The sequence below is a fragment of the Lynx rufus genome, unplaced genomic scaffold, assembly GCF_022079265.1.
Source record: "Lynx rufus isolate CCGP_SWC_20201006 ecotype Redwood Valley unplaced genomic scaffold, mLynRuf1.p SCAF_7, whole genome shotgun sequence".
In the NCBI taxonomy this organism is placed as follows: Eukaryota; Metazoa; Chordata; class Mammalia; order Carnivora; family Felidae; genus Lynx; species Lynx rufus.
In genome coordinates, this window is record NW_025814889.1 from 119,605,581 (window position 1) to 119,625,268 (window position 19,688).

Below are 19,688 nucleotides of genomic sequence, written 5' to 3' on the forward strand. Positions count from 1 at the left end.
CACAAAGACTTTCTGGGTGCAATGGGATCAGACAACTTCTCCCATAAGAATGGATAACAAGGACCTGGGTATACAAGCCATTTCCGGAAGGTGTGTTTTCAGTCTGGTTTGAGCGAGTAGGGAATGAAGGCCATAGCATAAGACGGTAAAATTCCAGCTGGGTGGACAACAGGCATCCATCGGCTCACTGCAAGCTAGTGTTCAATATCAGAATGCATTACTCGATATGGGTGAAAGGCAAAAATATCACAGAGGCTTTTAACACCTTACCTGGGCCATCTGCCTCTCCAGTTTTGATCGGGGAATATCATCAAAGTAGTTTTCATTTCTTCTCCTCCTTGCATCGCCCTGCATGATAATGTGAGGAACGTCTAGGGAGCCACCAGTGGTGTAAGTGCTTTGGCTAAGTGATGGAGACAACTGAGGAGGAGTGTGATTACCACTGGGATCCTGAATGGAAATACATCATGAAATAAATACCATGTTCTTGTGGCTAACCTTTGGTTTCACAATTGTGAAATACTGACAAGACACACTGCAGGGGTGGGGAGTCATTTCTGAATCACCTGCTAAGGAATGGGTGACATTCTACCATTTTATTAATGGCGTGATCTAGGCAATACTTTCCCCCCTAAGTATTTCAGCTCAAAGTTTTCAAGGATAATGAGTCAGGCCCGGTTTTCCTACACCAGTGCTACGGAGGAGCTCAGGAGAGAGGCACCCGTATGCTGGGCACCCCTGATGCGATTGTGTGTGTTTACAAGGGAAGAGATGCATCTCCTTGTGGACAGAGTGTCCTCACTGTAGTGACACATGACAAAAAGGCCCCAGTAGGACCTAATGGGTCTTGATTCTCCATCAAAGGGTGGTCTGGCAATCAGGCAGGGAAGAGGACACAGTATGGAAACACAGCATGTCACACGCAGACTTCAGAGCAATGCATATAATGACAGGGGACGTGTTTCAACGGCAAAGATGACTCAAGCTGAGGGAAACTGGTCAGAAGTCAGATAAGGGGTGGCAGACGGCTGGGCTCTAGGGTTTGCAAGTCAGAGGAGGGTTGGATTGTGCTGAGTCTCCAGGCCACTTCTCCCCCAGATGTTCTGGGCCTCCTGTGACAGATTAAGATCCTGCACTTTTTCTTGGGAATCTCTGTCTTTGATCTGTTTGTTGTTCTCCTAAATCTCTTCCAGGGAGCCGGAGGGAGAGGTTCAGGAGGGGAAGGAAAGAGAGCAGAGTAAGTAGGAGGAAGTTACTCGTCTAAAGAGGCATTTTAGGATGTTTACACTGAAGGCACCTACATCTTTACCTCCTTTTGTGTAGCGAAATGAAGGTAAGACAATAATCACTTTCTAGTCTTATTTTCCCCCTAATTTATTTGAGGCTTCCCTTACTGGGAAGAAAAACACGTCCTGTTTTTACTTTCACTGCTCCCAAAGCCCCCAGCTGGTTGGTCTCCAAATGTCCCAGTGTATCCCAATTTCCCTAGTGCTCAATTTTCCTGCTGGTTCCCTCCTCCAGCCACATCTCTTGTATTCCCTGAAATCGTTGTGTATCTTCTTCTTTAAAATGGAATCAGACTCACAGTCTTACGAGCTTCTCTCCCACCTGACCCTCTGCTGTCCTGGCAGTAGTTTTGCTGTTTTCTGAAGTTCACTGATAAGAGGCTTTCTACTGCATTTCATTGTTGGCAGTTACATCTAAGTGCCATGCTTGGGTGTACTGTTTGCTATTGCTGCCTTTGCTGACACGTGCAGAAAAGGGATCAGAAGCCAGTGCAGGATGAAATAAAGAGAACAGAGTTGGAACTCTCTAACCAGTCATGGAGATCCAGGCTTTTCGATGAGTTTTTGAGAAGTTCCAACAGGGTCTCATGGAAACCAGTGACTGTTGGCTGCTCCTTCCCACTGCCATTTTGCCAGCAGTCAACTCTCATTTTCTTGTTCTCTCTGCTTTGCCCTTCTTGCCTTCCTTCTCCTTCCACGTTATCTTTGTCTCCATTCTATACTTTTCTCTCTAGTTTTTCTGCCCCAGAATTCTAAAATATAGCTGCAATCATTTATTAATGTTCTGGATTCTCTATTCATAATTTTTGAAGGAAGTAAAGCTGACAAATTTGTACTTCCTAAAAAAACAGGAGACCCTAAGGTTAACTTTCAATTTATCTTTCCTTAACTGTGGTCCTTGAATGATTTTCGTTCTGTGGGTTTGAGGAGTTTGACCTAAAACTCATCTCCTCTCACTTGGTGCAGATGGGAATGTGGGAAGGGGGCAGAGGGAGTGGTTCTTTAAAAGTGCTGGTTTGTAATGTGTACATCTAAATCTCAAAAGTATACATTTAACCAATTGAGAGAAACAAATCTCATCTTACAAAACACAATCAAAACTGAGATTGTTTTTATATAAATAAGGTAAACCACATGGAAAACAGCCTGTACTTCTCGATCCATTGCTTCGATCATGTCATTTTATTGCACACAATAACTTCTGAGGATAAGAGTGGAGGCGGAAACGAACAAGCTGGGCACTTACCCTGAGGGTGATGGACCGAGGGGGCTTCTGTGGTGGATCGTCGTGCAGCCTGTCTCCCAGAGATGCCAAAATACGTTTCCTGTGGCCAATCAAATTGATTTTTAAAACCTGAAACGACATATATTTGGGTTAAATATTTCATCTGAGAAAAAGATGTCCTAAAAGATGAAAAATGAAGGGATCTGTGCAGTTACCTCTGCACCATGAGAGATGTGTGAAATCAGGGTGGGCTCTCAAGTCCAGAAAGATGGGAATGGCAGGGGCAGAGTCCAATGTGGCTGTGGAGTGGGGGTCGGAAAAGAGAGCAGAGACACGGCTCCTCCTGCTGGTGCTGCCCTGGAGTCTAGATCTCCTCTCATCAACCACCACCCTTTCCAGAGGATAAGTCACTTTAACCTGCACCAGCAGAAAACTCTCCCATACAGAGTCCTATTGCTCTTAGAATAAAATCAGAGTCCTGACCTGGCCCCAAGGCCCAACAGGGCTGGTTGCCCTCTGCCTCCCTCTGTGTCCCTCCATTCAGGATGTCCACACTGGCCTTCTCTGTTCCTTGAACATTCCATACTCATTCTTGCCTTAGGGCCTCTATCCCTTTTGTCCATCTGCCTGGAATGGTCCCCTCAAGATTTTCAAATGATGCCTTCTCATCCCTCTGGGGCTCAAGTGTTATCTCCTCACAAAAGCCTTCTCCCTCCTCTCACTAAAAGAACCATGCCCTCAACCCCCATCACACTCTACCGCATGATCCTCTTTTTATCATTCTATGAAATAACTCTATTTATAGGTTCAGTGTGTGTGTGTGTGTGTGTGTGTGTGTGTGTGTGTGTGTACCCATCTCCCCTAGGTAAACTTCCTGCAGGCAAGGCTCTGGTGTATCTTTATCATTATGATTTCCCAAATGCCTAAAGCAATGCTTGAAATAATAGGGGTTCAATGAATATGAAAGAATGAATTTTAATGTAGATGAAGGTAGCAGAGGAGGGTTGGAGTCAAGCACCACCTACCTGGGGGAAGACTCAAAGTCTCCCCAGGATGGGATTTTGAGTCTGAGGGCCCTACAAGGCACACTGTGGAAGAGGTGACAAAGGAAACCAAGAGTTGCAGACAGTCTCAGTTCCCACCTCTTCCTGGAGCTTTGCAAATGCTACTTTTTCAACCATCCCAACATCCCTCTCTGGAAGGGGTTCTTCTTGCTTTACAGAAGAGGAGCCTGAAGTTCAGAGTGGTTAAGTAGTCTATCTAAGGGCCAGTAAATGGTGGCTCTGGGATTTGAATGAGGTTTGCCTGACTCCAAAATTTGTTTTACTTGAAGGTAAACTGCAAAGTTTGGGCACATCTCCAAATATTACTGATGTTTTAAAAGAGCATATTATAAATCCATTCATAAGAAATGCATTTACCTCTTCTCTGCCCACGTGTAGTCCCAGGACAGAACTAGAACTATTTGGGTCACTAGTTCCTCAAGTACAATACCCATAGTGTAAGTGATCTAAACAAAATCTCTCTTTTCAAGTTTTAAAGAGGAGAGGTGGGCATTCTCTGGCATTCCTCCCGCACTATCTTGAATTTTTATTTGCCTATTTGTCAGTTAGCCTATTGGACTTTCTGTCCACACTGATTCAGATTTCAAACCAGCAGTATGCTCTATTCCTTTCACATCTACTCTCTGATCCATGTCTGTTGATGACGGGGATAGCAAATGTTCATCAAGGTGAGTGATCACATGCACCACCTCCCTATGATTTTGTAAACCTTTATCTTGCCTGGCTGATGCATCCTGATCTTTGCAGTCACCCCCATAAAGCAGCTCCTCTTCCCCACAGATCATTCTAGTCAATTTCTGTACCTTCTCCTACCCCTTTACAGCTGCTTAAGGTTTGTCCAGCAAATTACAACATTCCAGGTGTAAGTGAACCATGGCTTTACATCTGAGCAGTACACTATTTTCTGCTTTGAATGTACCCTTTTAAATGTCCCTTTCTAAGTACTCCTGATTCTGGCTGACCTTTCAGCCATGGGAGGAAAAACCAGGGGCAAAAATACACACTGGCTGTAAAACCTCTTAACTTTGTTACAGCTGATAGTTCAAAGCCTTTTAATCTTGGAAGGAGGGCTTGTATTACTTCTCCCTAAATTCCTTATCCTACAGTCGTCCATGCAGAAACCCATCTGCCGTCCTTCTCCATACTCACATAACCCTGTGTTATCTTCCTGCATGTATATTAGCTGGTGTGGCATTTCACTACCTGGAGGAGTTTAGCAAGTTTTGCAAATCTAGAATTTCACCATACACTCCTCAGATGATTTAGAAGTATGCTTAATAAGGATGGTCCCAATGTCCATGACTTGCAGGCAATATTGTTTACGCGATCCAGAGAAATGCCCTTATATTTTTGCGTTGTTTCTTTTCTTTCTTTCTTTTTTTTTTTTTAAAGAGTATCAAGATCAAAGAATTCCTCCATTTCAGGGAAATATAACATTAACCTTTTCAAATGTATTTGCAAGTCTAAAAAACACTATATTCTTCTCATTCTCTTTTATTCTTATTCTCAATTACTTTGCCAAATGCTTCTATTGAATATAAATTCCTCCCATAAAATCTCCACTGCCTTCCTCCCAATAGCTAATTGGACCTGCTGCTGCTGCTGCTGCTGCTGCCTTGGGCCCCTGGGTCCTGCTAAGTAACGTTTTTATCGTAATAAATGAATTCAGAATTACTTTGACAAATAACTGACACTAAACAACAAATAACTGTGGTAAAACTGAGCTGGTGTCCCCTCCACTGCTGCTTTCAGTTTACTCTCCAACAACTCAATTTGGGGCGAGATACCTGAGTCTCTGATCTCCATTTTCTCACCTATAAAGTGAGGAAGTTAATGCCAATCCTAATGTTGGGAAGATGAAGAGCGAGATTATGAGAATAACCAGCACAGGGCCTGGTGTAGAGAAGATACAACCTTCACACTGTGCTTCTTCCAGTTAGTGGGCTCTAAGGATGTATGCAAATCCTGACCCCGAAAGACAGGGACTATGTGATTTTCAGAAAGTTAATCACATCAAACAAGTCTGCTGGTGCTTTGCATGCAGAGATTTGGCTAACCTTGGAAAAAGTGCCCACTGAAGTGACATGTACTGGTAGGAAGGGGTCTGGTTTCTAGCTGTTAAATTTATTCCTAGACCTAATCTAAAAGAATGCATGCTATTCTCCCATGCACATTATTTAATCCCCAAAGAAGGTAAGCTGAGGCACTCTACACTGGAGCTCGACTGCTGCCTCCTCTACAGAACCTTCCGGAAGAGTCCAGATAGATAGATAGATAGACAGACAGATAGATAGATGGAACAAATTAACAAAGAGTGATGAGTCATGTCAAAAACATGTGGGTAACTCTCAATTATTAGAAATGATCCCACATTACAGAAGATACTGATGATTACCATTTACTTAACATTTGCTATGGTCTAATTGTGCTAGAAACTGTGCCAAGTACATTATATATGTGTAAATATCTCATTTAATCCTTATAATAACATTCTCATTCTCATTTTAGAGGTGCAACCTGAGACACAAATACTGAGTAACTTGTTTAAGGTCACACTGCTAATGGCATCATGACAGGGATGTGCACCTGATTCTTAACCTGCTCTTTACCACTTACCAGGCTCTTCTTGCTATCAATCTCTACACCGTCTGGCTTCAGCTACACTATAAATCATGTGTCATGAGGCTTCTTAAAATGGTACTTTGTAAATTTTGAGTTATGTTCAAAACATTTATAATGGGTTTTGATCATCTGAAAACATTAAAATACTATAGCTTCAATTCTGGACAAAGCTAAAGCAGTGTTAAAGCTTCAGGTCAAAAGAGCTCAGGTGGGTACCTTACAGAATTCCTTGTGAAATGCATATATAGATAAAGGATAGGAAGTCCTCATCAATCCAAGATTCAATCCAAGTTGGCTAATATTAGAGTGGTGGTGGTGGGGGGGGGGGTGACGTTTGGCTTCAAAACTCCCAAGTCAACAATAAGAAATCAAATTGGCCAGACAGTAACAGAATATTCCAAAGAAAGATAGTCACTATGAAAAAGTCAAGTCCAAAGGCAAGTGGGTTTGCCTTGGATGAGAACAACTTAACTAACATATGGTCATCATTGGAAGCAGACAGGGAAGTAGTGGAATCCTATCACTTTAGGCACCATAACTGATGACCAGTCAGTCTGCAAACCTTTGGTTTTTAAAAAGCCAGAGCAATGATTACTGTAGTAGAGAAAAACTCTGTACGGGTTTCATTCCTGTGTGGGTGGAAGTGAACTGCATATAAAAGAAACCCCATGGGTATAAAAGGTAAAGTAATGGTAATATATTGGGGATTTAGTTATTCTAAGATATTGAGCCAATTCCGCTCAATTCAAACACTGATATTGAGTTTCTGCCACAGATTATTTGGCAGTACAAAGAGGGAACTTAGAGAAACGGGACATGAATAACTACACAGTCAAACCATTAACTAAGAAAAAAATTATTATACATATGAGCCTAAGAATGTGGTTCCAGGTGCTGAATTCTAACAGATATGAAATAAAAAGTTACTGCATATTTTCTTAATGGTTTTTATTACAACTACTATGAGAAATGTGAGCCAAAGGCAAGGAGTGGTGTTGAACCGACATGAGCTTTCCTCATATTGGGACCCATTCATCAGACCAGTAGCTGCCTCTAGGAATTTTCTCTAGTATCATCAATTGAACAGGACATCTTCAGAAATCCTGTCACAGATCCCAGCAAGAGGAGAATAACTGTGGAGTGACAATGCTGCAATGTTATGTCACTGTCTTTTATGCTTCTGGGTCTGGCTGTGGGAATTCTGCTAGACAATGTCATGCCATTACCCTCACACTGAATAGGCTCGCATCAGAATATATGTCACAGCACCAGGTAAAGTCAGCATACTTAGACTTCTTTTTTTTTTTCTCTTAAAATTTAACGTGATATATGTTAAACGTTAAATTTAACATGATTTAAATTAAATGTTTTTTCTTCATCTGCTTTTAAAATTAAACAATGTTTGGATTGTAGTAACAATACTGCTCTCCCACTGTAGAGACAGAAAATACAGAAAAACGAGTAAGGGGACAAGTTCTCTGTAGGCTATTAACATATAGATGTGCTTCCTTTCATTTTGTCCCCATGATTATATTTTATAGAAGCTGTAACATAAGTTCAATTTTCACCTTAATTTTTTTCACTCAATATTAAAGCTAAAATACTTCCTTAACATATCCAACTCTCAGTAGACATTTTAAGTAACTCCATATTACCATATTATTGCTTTAGAGAAGCATGGCATAATTTACTAACCATTCCCCTTATTGTTGGAAATTTAGATTGTGCTTCTTTTCTGGATATCAAATATTCCATGGACTAAAAAAAAAATCCTATCATCCTACAATTTCCATTTTCATTGCCATGTTTGCATAGACACCATAGAAAAAAAACACTGGAAAAAGCTGCGACAATGTGCATGAGTCACAAAGAAAAGTCATGTAGCGACAGTCTGTCTCCATGTTCCGCATGAAATCTCAATCCATTTATTGCTGGCTGGACCAAGTCCTCCAGGGAAAATCACAAATCCACATAATGTTCCTCAGTGTCACATTTTGCATTTGTTATATTTTGGAGTTCAGATTTAGCTGACAGACGTGAAATAACACATGTAGCTGAATACTCCAGAGACTACACATGCAGCAACACTGAGCACACGAGCGATTCCAGTCATCACCACCATGGGACTGCATCCTTTTTATTTCCAGTTTTTTTATTTAGAGAGGGATTTTTATTTAAATGGTACTTAAATGAAACAGCTTTATCCTGCATTTGGAACCCTCCTTCCATTTTAACAAGGTAGATAATTCCCCTTTCCCTTTTCTAGATGTTTGCTAACTACGGAGAGCAGCTTTTATGCAACTCTAGAGCATGCATCTGGCTTCACAGTGGCCTCTTCTAACAAAACTGCAAGTGTTCTGAGGAGTTCTGGTGTTCTTAAAGACCCAGAATGGAAGTTGAGCTAAAAATTTATCTGCTTTGTTCTCATCTGCAGAACTAAATTCTGCAATTAAATGAGAAAGGTTTTCCCCCCTCTCTGGTAATTTCTAAACACTTTCCACCTGGAAGCATCAAGGCAAAAGTGCCTGTGTGTCATCCAATTTCAACTCCCACAATGCCAGAAGTCCTCGTTTGAACTTGCATTTGATTTTTGACTGTGACATGTTCTCTCTGATTTTTGGGGCTGTAATAATCCATGCCTGGCATAATATGGTGGATAGAAGGACCTCTGAAGCAGAATATCATGACATTTTGTTCTTCCTCTGATTCTTCTTCCAGCTAGCTGATCTTTTTAAATATTATTATTATTATTATTATTGAGAGAGAGGGGGAGAGGGAGAGAGCACGTGTACATGTGTGCACAAGCATGGGAGGGGCAAAGAGAGAGGGAGAGAGAGAATCCCAAGCAGACTCCATGCCCAGCGCAGAGCCTGATGCAGGGCTCGATCTCATGACCGTGAGATCATGACTTGAGCTGAAATCAAGAGTTGGACACTCAACCGACTGATCCACACTGATGACCCAGCTAGGTGATCTTTAATATCTTTAAGCAGTGATATTAAAGGGATAATAATAATCTTACACAACAAACTACTGGATGTCTTTCACATGTAACCCCCATGTTATGCAATTTGTGAGCCACAAAGAAGAAAAAATATTCAGTCCTCTAGGGTTCTCAATATAGTAGTTGGAAAAAAAAATTTAAAAAACAGGTGTGTATATCTTCTTGTCTATTATGTATGTATGTATGTATGTATGTATCCATGTATCCATCCATCCATCTACCTATATATCATCCATCCATCTATCTAAATATATGTGTCTACACAGCCTGCCAAGACTAAAAAGGGTTTCTGTGGATTGAATGAGAATGACTAGGAAGCTGCTCTGGAAACCATGAAGCATTGAACTAAGGCATGATTTCTCTTTTAAGTATAACAGACACTTTAAACTTGTTTTATCCTATCCTTGAATAAACCTACCAGCAAAAATTTTACTATTATCTTTGTTATTTAAATGTGTTACTATAGATATCTCTGGGTAGATTCTAAATATTTTTTTAACGTTTATTTATTTTTGAGACAGAGAGACAGAGCATGAACGGGGGAGGGGTCAGAGAGAGAGGGAGACACAGAATCTGAAACAGGCTCCAGGCTCTGAGCTGTCAGCACAGAGCCCAATGCGGGGCTCGAGCTCACGGACCACAAGATCATTACCTGAGCTGAAGTTGGACGCTTAACCGACTGAGCCACCCAGGCGCCCCTCTCTGGGTAGATTCTAGATCAAGAACCCTGTCTTTCACTTTTCCAGCCTTCTCTCCTATTAATCTAAAATTTCTTTAACTCCAGCCAAATCTCTCCAGGTCTCCAACTCTGCCATGGACATTTCTTTGACTTAAATATACAACACTTCTGCATATTCTATAAATATGGATATAAATATCACACTCTCCTTTTCATTAGAATCTTGGAAGGATGAAGTCAAGATCCACCTAAAGTTTTCCTTGCTCACCTTGGATTACTGCAACCTCTCTCTCTGAATTTCTGTATTATCTGTGGGCTGTCGTGGGCTGGTAACACTGGATGTATCTTGGCTTGTACTGCTAGCTCTCTTTTTACATGTCTGTCTCTTACCTGTTCCACCTGACTGCAGGCTTTGGAAGTCAGGTAGGTACAGTGTTACTGAGTCCTAGAGTTCCTCATAGCATCTAGCTCACAAGGACATTTTAGAGGGGTATCCCTAAAATCTCAGATCTGATCACTTCTGCTGTGGGCAACAAATGACATAGGAGAACTATCTCTGAAAGCAAAGAGAACACTCATGTCCTATTGCTTTTTCCTTTCTACTCTCTAGTTTTCTGTTCTTTCTGAGTCTTAGCCCTGATTCCTTTACACAGTCTTGCCATGAGTGATGGAAAACTGGCTTACCTCCTACCATCTGTAACTCTTTCCCTTTACCTCTAACACTTTAAAAAATGCCTCTGACAAGATTTGCCACATTTTCTTTTCCTTCTGCTATTACTTTTCATAGCAACTACTACCAAATAATCAGCAAACACCAGTTTGTATAATACATGTGACCAAAATACAACTGTGCTAACCTATGGGGTGGAAAAGAGGTTCCAAGTTCTATGGCCCCAGAGAGAGCAAAGGACAGTGCGAGAGTGAGGGGGGGTCCCAGGGAATGTAGGTTTTCTCAATACAGTCTGTCTCAAAAAACAGGAAACACTAATTAGGAGGAAATGAGATAATCTTTGCATGGAAAGAGAGATTTTAATGGTATAATTGCTTCTGAGCATTTAAGGGTTCTGGAAGTAGAAAGCCTTCTTTTGTAATCAATGAGAATCTTAGGTTTATTTGTAAAGCTCTCTGAATTACCTCTTGATGAAGGTACTAATTTTCTGATTATATTTTCACATAAACATTGCTCCAGAAGATTAAAACCAAGCAAGCAAGCAAGCAACCAACCAACCAACCAATCAGTTCCTAACTAATTTCCCTGTAAGTTACTTTTAAAGTACAGCTTGCTGCAAATTAGGTTTTCATAGGAGAAATTTGGTTTGCATTGCTCAATAACCCAATCGTTGGGATTACTGAAGAAAAAATTTGTTGCAGAAGAATATGGGAAATATGCGCTATATCCCACATCTGAAGTTATTCTTGGAGATGTGATGATGAGCTAAAAGCATTTGAAAACCGCAAATCTCTTTGCAGTATTATTAATACATAAAAATACTCTACATCTTAAGAAGTAGAGAGGCCACAGTTAGGCTTATCTTTTGCTAACCATGGGGGATATTTATGGCTACTGAGGGTATTTTTCAACTTACCTTATTCATTCAGTTTTTGAGATCATAAAACTTATGACCCATGGTCTCAGTATTATAAATGATACTATGTTTAAGAAAGTTCATTATTAACATGTCCACATATTGTAAATTAAACGGAATATGCAAAGTACTTGACTAAACACATATTTGTAAACAGAAGCTTTAAGACAAATTGCATTCCAAGAGACAATCTTAGGTAAGTAAGGGCCTGGTTATTCAATTTTTGGGTTATAAATGGTCTTCTTTTCTGCTCTTTTGCTACCTCCTTTGTGCTGTTTGCTACTTTAATGACATAACACCCTACATCAGTGGGTAGGTAGAATAGTGAAAGATGCAATGAATTCAAGGCAATCAATTCTGTTTCTTGTCAGCAGCTCTGATAAAAGAATTTGGTGTGGGAGGAGGTAAAAATCTACTGAAAACTAGCTAAAATTAAGGTTTAAAAAGTGCATCCATGGATTTTACTTGGCCCAGCTAGCTACTACTGCACTTTAGAGTCAGGTGTTAGCCGTATTTCAGCCCATGTGTGGAGGGAAAAAGAATGTCAGGGGCTTAAAAAAGTATTTCTAAGGAAAGCAGATGTTATTAGTCCCAAAGACAGGCTCAGGATAAGAAAGCAGGATGACAGTGAGGGACAGATTTTTAATAATCCACTTACTTCCTTTGTTACCTCACCCCATCTGCTTCCTTATCTCCTAGAGAATCACATAACAGAATACAACTCGGAATCACTATATACCCACTAGAATGGCTGAAATAAAAAAGACTGACAATACCAAGTGATGGTAAGGATGTGGATAAACTAGAAATCTCATATTGCTAGTAGAGATATCAAGGGGACACATCTACTTTTCGGAGAACTGCCAATATCTCACATTATGACCCAGTTTCTTACCATATGACCCAGCAAGTCCACTCCTAGGTAGCAGTCCAAGAGAAAGAAAATTACATGTACACACAAAGATTTGTAAGTGAAAATTTAACCAGCATTATTCATAATAGCTAAACCCAGCAATCCAAATATTCCATCAAGTAGCCAACAGGTAAGTAATATCTAGTATATTCATGCAATGGAATACTACTCAATAATGAAAAGGAAAAGACTACAGATAATGCTACAGTATGGATGAACCTCAAAAAACATTATGCTAAGTGAAAGAAGGCATACATGTTGTATGACTCCACTTATATAATGTTTCTAAAGAAAGCAGATCGGTGGTTGCCTATGATAGGAACAGGAGCGAAGATGACAGCAATGGCCGTGAAAGAACCTTCTAGAGTGATGAAAATATTCTAAAACTGGATTGCATTGATGGTTGGACAATTGTATAAATTTACTAAAACTCATTGCAAGGTATACTTCCAACGGGTGACTTTTATGATCTGTAATTATATTTCAATAAAGGTGTTAAAAAAAGAAAAACACTGGGAGAAAGCAGTCAGTATTCAGTATTCAATAAGTGTAATATAAATAAAGCCATTCCTGAAGGCTGTAATTCAGAATGCACCAGACAGAAACCACTGTTCTTCTGGAGCAGACTAGTTACCAGTTAGACTAAAGGGCAGGCAACACAGAAACTGCATGCTGTCCAGTATATTTCAAAGGAAATGTGACCACAAGGCTGGTCCTATAGGCTGCTTGGTGAGTAGGATATTCTTTGTTATATGTGTTTAGTACACTAGTACTTATGACTTACCATACATATATTTTAAGAGTCTTAATTCTCCTAGTCATGACAGTTTGGTAAAAGTGCTCATGCTTTCTAAATGATTACCACAAGAGTTTGTGCAGGTATGAAAAGAAGGCAGTGATCACTAGGAACCCAAATAGATTCTGTAGGGGTAACAGGTGGTGATAATGAGATTCCCTCAAGCACTTGGGACCAGGCTTGCATTCTAAGCACTCAATTAATCACACCAACAATGTGAATGGAGACAGAATGGCTTTCTGGCCCAGAAAGAGCCAATGAAATAGACTGGCAACTGGACTATCATTTAATCATTGGTACTGAAACCCAGCTAAACAAAGAAGGTGTGTGCCAGATTAGGGCGGGCATGGAAACAAGCATAGACGGCAGATTCAAACAGTGAAACAATGGACAAAAGACAACTAGAAAGCCCAGCCTTGACAGCACTGTTGGGAGAGAGGGCTTGACTCCAGAGAAGGCAGGCTCCTTGATTACCTAAGAGGTATTCTCTGCCACTGGATGGAGGCTATTTCATCAGACCTCGTGTTTGATCACTTGAGCTATCCTTCAAAACTCCCTTTCCTCCAACTCCACATGCACCAGGAAGCACAATCAGAATCTGTTTTCTCGGGCACCTGGTTAAGCGTCTGACTCTTGGTCTCAGCTCAGGTCATGATCTCACGGTTCGTGAGTTCAAGCCCCACATCGGGCTCTGCGCTGATGGTGCAGAGCCTGCTTGGGTCTCTGTCTCTTCTTCTTTCTGCTCCTACCCCATCCTGTGCTTGCTCTCTCTCAAAATAAATAAATAAGTAATTAATTATATGCAGAATTCATTTTCTTGATGCCCAGATACCAGGAAAGGAAGGGCTGAAGATAGGTGGTGGGGAGACTTTGATCATAGTTAGAGAATTCTTCCCACCATCGGTTAACAGATTGGAAATTTTGTTCTCTCATCAGTTATCACCACCACTGAGGCACAAGAATCTGCTCAAGAGGGCACAGTGATTAAGAACCAAGATTGGATGTCAGGGTGATGTGGGTGTGAGCCTTGATTCTGGCACTTTCTATCTACGACTTTGGGTCAACTATTCAACCCCTTCAGCTTTAACTAACTTGTCAAAATAATACGGTTAAAAATAGTATTTACCTCTTAATATAGGAATTAAACGAGATATATGAAAAGCATGTAGTGCAGTGTCTGGCATAAAAAGCATCTCAATAGGGGTGCCTGGGTGGCTCAGTCAGTTGAGCATCTGACTTCAGCTCAGGTCATGATCTCACACTCCGTGAGTTTGAGCCACGTGTCGGGCTCTGGGCTGACAGCTCAGAGCCTGGAGCCCGCTTCAGATTCTGCGTCTCCCCCTCTCTCTGCCCCTCCCCTGCTCGTGCTCTGTCTCTCTCTGTCTCAAAAATAAAAAAAAAAAAACATTAAAAAAATTAAAAAAAAGCATGTCAATAAATACTAACTTTGTTTAGCGTTTGATTAAATCCAGTTTCTGAGCCGGCTCCTGGCATGTGGTCAGTTCCTCAGTGCAACGCCACAGCTAGAAACATGCAGCAGCTGGCCAGGTGTCCTTCCTCTGGGACCCACCCCTGAGCCATCAGCCACTCTTCTTTCCAAACCTCATTGGTTTCATTGAAAATAAGTTTTTGCTGCACTATTTTAATTTCCCCCTTTTGACAGGGTTATTAGTATGAGGTTGACAGACCAGAAGAATGCCACGGACACAGTGTCTTTGATTTCAATAAAGCACTTGATGAAGTCTTTCATTATCTATAAGATGGTGGGCTCTATGAGAGAAAAATTAAGTGGATTCACAGCTGGTTGTACATATACACCCAAGAGACATGATGAATGACTCTGTCACAGTCTGTAGGGGGACCTCTGATTGAATGCCACAGGGCTCTGCCCCTGGATTCTGCTCTATTCAATATTTTTATTAATGGCATCAATGTAGACATACGAGGAACGTTTATCAGATTTCTCAATGCCATAAAGCCATGAAGGATATTTAATACAGTAATAGACTGATGCAAAATTCAAAATTCGCTCAACAGGCTCAAAGGCCATGCTGACATAAAAAAGGTGCAACTTAACAGGGACAACTGTAATGTTCTACATTAAGGTTCCAAAAGAAATCAACTGTGCAAGTTCAAGATGGGGGAAGATAACACTTTTTCACAGTTCAAAGAAGTATCTGAGTTTTCAGCTGAACACAAGAGGAGGTTTGGTAGAAAACACAAGACTGAGGGTCAGAGAACACACATATAATACAGACCAGCCCATTTACCTTACCATTTCAGTCTTACAAGGTTGGTAATTATCTTCATTTTAGAAATGAATAAACTGAGGCTGAGGAATTTTAAGAACTTGCCAAAGTAGGTGACAAAGCCAGGATCTGAATCCAGTTCTAACTTCAAAAATTCATGCTCCTTATATTCACTCTATCGGGCTGCCATTTCTCCCCCAGAATTGTCATGAGGCCCACGTGAGATAATTTTAATAGAAGTGCCTAGCATGGTGCTTGTCCCACATCTGCTCAAAAGTTGTTGATCTTTTCTCAGAGACTCATTTAGCCATAAGGTTGTGAGCTTCTCTAAGTGACTGGTATTTTATTTATTACAGTATGGGCCCTATGGTTTGTCTTAGTCTTTTCAAGTCTATCCATTAATATACCCACCACAGGAACAATTCTATTTTTCTTCTATTCCTTTCACTCTCTCACTCTTGTTCCAAAACCCTTAATGCCAGAAGCGGAAGCTCTGGCCAGTAAAAGGTAGTGGGAAATTTGAGGGCAGTTGGAAACCTGTGTCAGCCAGTAATGATTCCCACATAATGAAAACATTTTTTTTTAATTAAGGTAATTTCCAAGGGCTGCATTAGTGGTTCAATACTGCAATATTTACAAGATAAAGCCGCAATTACTTTTAGATAATGAGGTGGTGTGTTAAGTAACCTTGGTAAAATGATATGCATATAGAATATACAAAATTTTCACTTAATTCAATTTTTTAAATTAGTGTACCTTATTGCCAAATGATACTTTTTTCCTCACCGTTGTTGGAATCCCTATTGGAATTCATCTATCTATCTATCTATATACACACATACACACACACAATGTTTTATATACATTATATAATATTTGTAATTCCAAATATTACATAATATATAACATATATTCTTCCTAAGTATATATGTGTATATATATATCCACTATATATAGTATATAAAATATTTAGGAAGAATTCTAAATATTACATAAAATATATATTATATGTAATATATATATATGTCTAATACATATATATAAACACAGTCTTTTCCTCCCTTGCCTAAGTGCAGTTTATTGATTGTCCTTAATTTTTTTGTGGATATTTGGAATATTGCATGGTGTCTGAGTTAGGCTCTGTGAAGACAATTTGTCACTGGGCCACAGTGCTGCCACAGAAGGTGGATGAGGAATGCACACTGGCCCCAGCAACATCCCAGAAGGTTTTGCTCTTTTTAATACATGCCTAGGAGTCATTGTTTGTTACTGTCTCTCACACTGAAAGCAAGGGCTGACAATATCAGCTATCTAAAAGTTCCAGTTAATGGAGTGTTTACTGTAAAAAAATCACCCTTTGGGGGGTGGCAAACTCCTTTTAATTTTCTCCCTGCCTAGGCCAGCCATGATCAGCAAGGCTGGAGAACAGAGTCATTAAAAAGACGGAGTCATTAGCTGCTGATGGTGCTGGTCCTGTCCTCCCTATACGGCACAAAGAGGAACGGTCATGGTGAGTGCCCAGGCTGACCATGCCGTGGATAAGCTGAGAACCTTTGCTGTACGCTGTCTGTAAAGATATGTAAAGAAGTGATGTTTCTGGGGATGGAGGATTCTTTGGGGATTAGAGCATTTAATCTGTGATAAAGTGGGACACTACCTTCAGGTTTTTAAGGCGTATGAGCTACACCTTCTTTTTGAATGCCTGTCACCTCTTCTTTATCTGGTGAACCCCTACACATCTTTCAATATTTCAAGATCAAGTCAAATACTACTTTTGTGAAAGATGAAACTTCTACCAATACCCTTGTCATCTATTCCCTGTCACCTATCTTATTGAGCTACAGCTAGGTGTTTATGTGTTTCCTTTAGGCAAAAATCTCCTTGAAGGCAGCAATAAGCCTTATTCTCTTTGTATTCCTAGCAGGTAGTATATTACAAGGTGGTTCAAAACTAAACCAGATCAGACTAAAACAAAGACATCTCAAAACGAACAACAGCAACAGACCTTTAAATGATAGCATCAAATTAGTGATGCGCCAAGAAAAAAAAAAACTACTTGGTATACTGTATAAAAAATGAACTACAGTATATTTATTTTGTATAAGGTTTATAAGCTTGTTGATCAATTTTATGAGCTCAAGACAAAAAAGCAAAAAAGAACAATGCTTTCTAAAAACTAGATGATGAACTATCAAATGCAAAAGTAATATCCCCACTTGCCAATATAATTCATTATAATTTATAAGCCTCCAATGAAAATCAAGCAATAAACAGTGATTTAGTATTTGGTATAAAATAGTTTAATGTACAATTGTCACTGAACTCATTACCTACATATAATGTCCTTCACACAGTGAGGAATTACTCATTTTTTACTTCAACATAATTACAACATTAAGCTGGACACAAAAACTATATATGATGAAAAATTGGTAATTTATTCTTATGCTGCCCTAGAATGATGAGAGTATGGGCGTATCATTAATTAATTAATATGTTATTCACACAGTGGACACTTGAAATCCATGAAATGCATAATTAATGATGAAAATGCCTCAATGTTATTATCATATGTATTGATGTCACCTTTTTTCCCGACCATGCTTAAATTAAATCTTCCTGAAATCCCTGGTTCAATTTTTAGAGGATTCAAGTAATTTAGGATTTTTGGTGAAGACTTTAAATGCCAAAGTTCACTTCTAGTCTATAAAAAATGATTGTTTTCTAATCTCAACTTTTACAGGAATTTCCCAACTTTATTTCAGGCAAGATGTTTCAACTATTAAAACCTCGTATTTTAATTCTTTTCCTTTTTAAAAATTTTTTAATGTTTACTTTTGAGGGAGACAGAGTGAGAGAGAGAGCGAGCAGGGGAGGGCAAGAGAGAGAGGGAGACACAGACTCTGAAGCAGGCTCCAGGCTCTGAACTGTCAGCACAGAGCCTGATGCGGGGCTCAAACTCACAAACCACAAGATCATAACCTGAGCTGAAGTTGGATGCTTAACCTACTGAGCCACCCAGGAGCCCCTCATATTTTAATTCTTTGAGATGAAAGGGGCTTCCTTGCCCCAGTATTTGTTTTTATTTAGGTTTAATCTCTTCTCTTACCAAGATTCATAAAAAATGAGATTTATATCTCATGAACATGGACAGAACATGTTGAAGGCTCCCTGAGGGAAAACGATGAGCAGACATAAAAATCATTGCAGGATTCTTCGCTCCTTAACTGCAGTGTCTCTTAGGAAAATGTCACGTATGAGAAATGCTAATTGAGGAGGCTGGGAGAAAAGAGACGCTACCTTTCCACACACAACATTTAAAAAACAAGTATTATTAACATAGTGGTTTATGAAGCACTTGAATCTTACATAAGTGTAGCTTATTTTTTGTTTCCTAAAAAAAGACTGCATTTGGGCAAACCAAAAACTGAATAATTTAAATTGTGAATTTGAGAGAAAAAATAATCACATCTAGCTAGAAATTTAATAAAATGCAACTTTTCAAACATTTTTTTTCTATTTTGTAATCACTTACATGGCTATTTGCAAAAGCTCTAGTCATGTAGAAACTGAAGAAGATGGGTTTAATTTTAAAATAGTAACAATGCCCTCATTTATGAGGATTTTTGCAGGGAGAAAAGGTTCTATAAACTATTCATCTCAATATAAAAGGGCTTAAATTCAAGAGTGTTTAAAGTTGGAAGTTGAATATATTACTTGTAATGGCTTCATGGCTAATATCTTGTCTATATGCAAGGTCAAACAGATGTATGTCTCTGGTTAATTTGGATTGACCGCCAAGCAATTTATTAGGAAGCCGGGGAATCTGAACGCATCACGAAGACAACAGAACAAATGAGCTTTGTCTGATTAGTTCAGTTTACTTGATGATTAAATCTTCATGCCTTCAGAAAATTTACTGGACTTCCAAATGAGACAGACAGACACTCCACGACATACTTACTATTTAGAACCCTATCTTAATTAAATGAAAAAAAATCAATTTCCAAAAGGTCAGCATTAAACATCTTTTGTTGCTTATGTCTTTGCTGAATTTCATCTCAGGAAATAGAAGAGCTTCTCATTGCCATACTTCCTGATGACTGTCATATTTCCCAGAACTGGTGACTTTTGGGGAGATGGATAATTGGGCATTAAACATCAAATATTATAAGTGCCTGGTCTTCCTTTAGCAAATACTCCTTTTCCAAGAGGTCAGTTTGATCTTTGATTAAATTTAGGCAGGAGGCTTCCTTTGGAGGCT

The 19,688-nt window shown here is 39.6% G+C and overlaps 1 protein-coding gene and 1 long non-coding RNA gene across 19 annotated transcripts in view; one reads left to right on the forward strand and one right to left on the reverse strand.

Annotated features, from left to right (window-relative positions):
* The window catches only part of ANKS1B (ankyrin repeat and sterile alpha motif domain containing 1B), a 1,075,523-nt gene that overhangs the window by 83,303 nt on the left and 972,532 nt on the right, over positions 1-19,688 (reverse strand). For 7 of the 16 annotated variants that reach the window (XM_047066127.1, XM_047066126.1, XM_047066125.1 and 4 more), the window contains 2 exons: positions 2,533-2,640; positions 271-450 (listed from right to left, as the gene is read on the reverse strand). The exons of 3 other annotated variants lie outside the window; for them this stretch is intronic. In XM_047066127.1, coding sequence (XP_046922083.1) covers positions 271-450; positions 2,533-2,640 — 288 coding nt within the window. Of the gene's footprint in view, positions 1-270; positions 451-2,532; positions 2,641-2,994; positions 3,085-19,688 lie in introns of those variants that run through there. 6 more of the 16 variants (XM_047066135.1, XM_047066134.1, XM_047066133.1 and 3 more) reach the window with 2 other exon arrangements.
* LOC124501722 (uncharacterized) overlaps positions 1-19,688 on the forward strand; it is a 40,204-nt gene that overhangs the window by 11,111 nt on the left and 9,405 nt on the right. For 2 of the 3 annotated variants that reach the window (XR_006959802.1, XR_006959803.1), the window contains exon 2: positions 1,194-1,333. This is a non-coding gene — a long non-coding RNA (uncharacterized LOC124501722). Of the gene's footprint in view, positions 1-1,193; positions 1,334-16,822; positions 16,935-19,688 lie in introns of all 3 variants that reach the window. The other variant, XR_006959801.1, reaches the window with a different exon arrangement.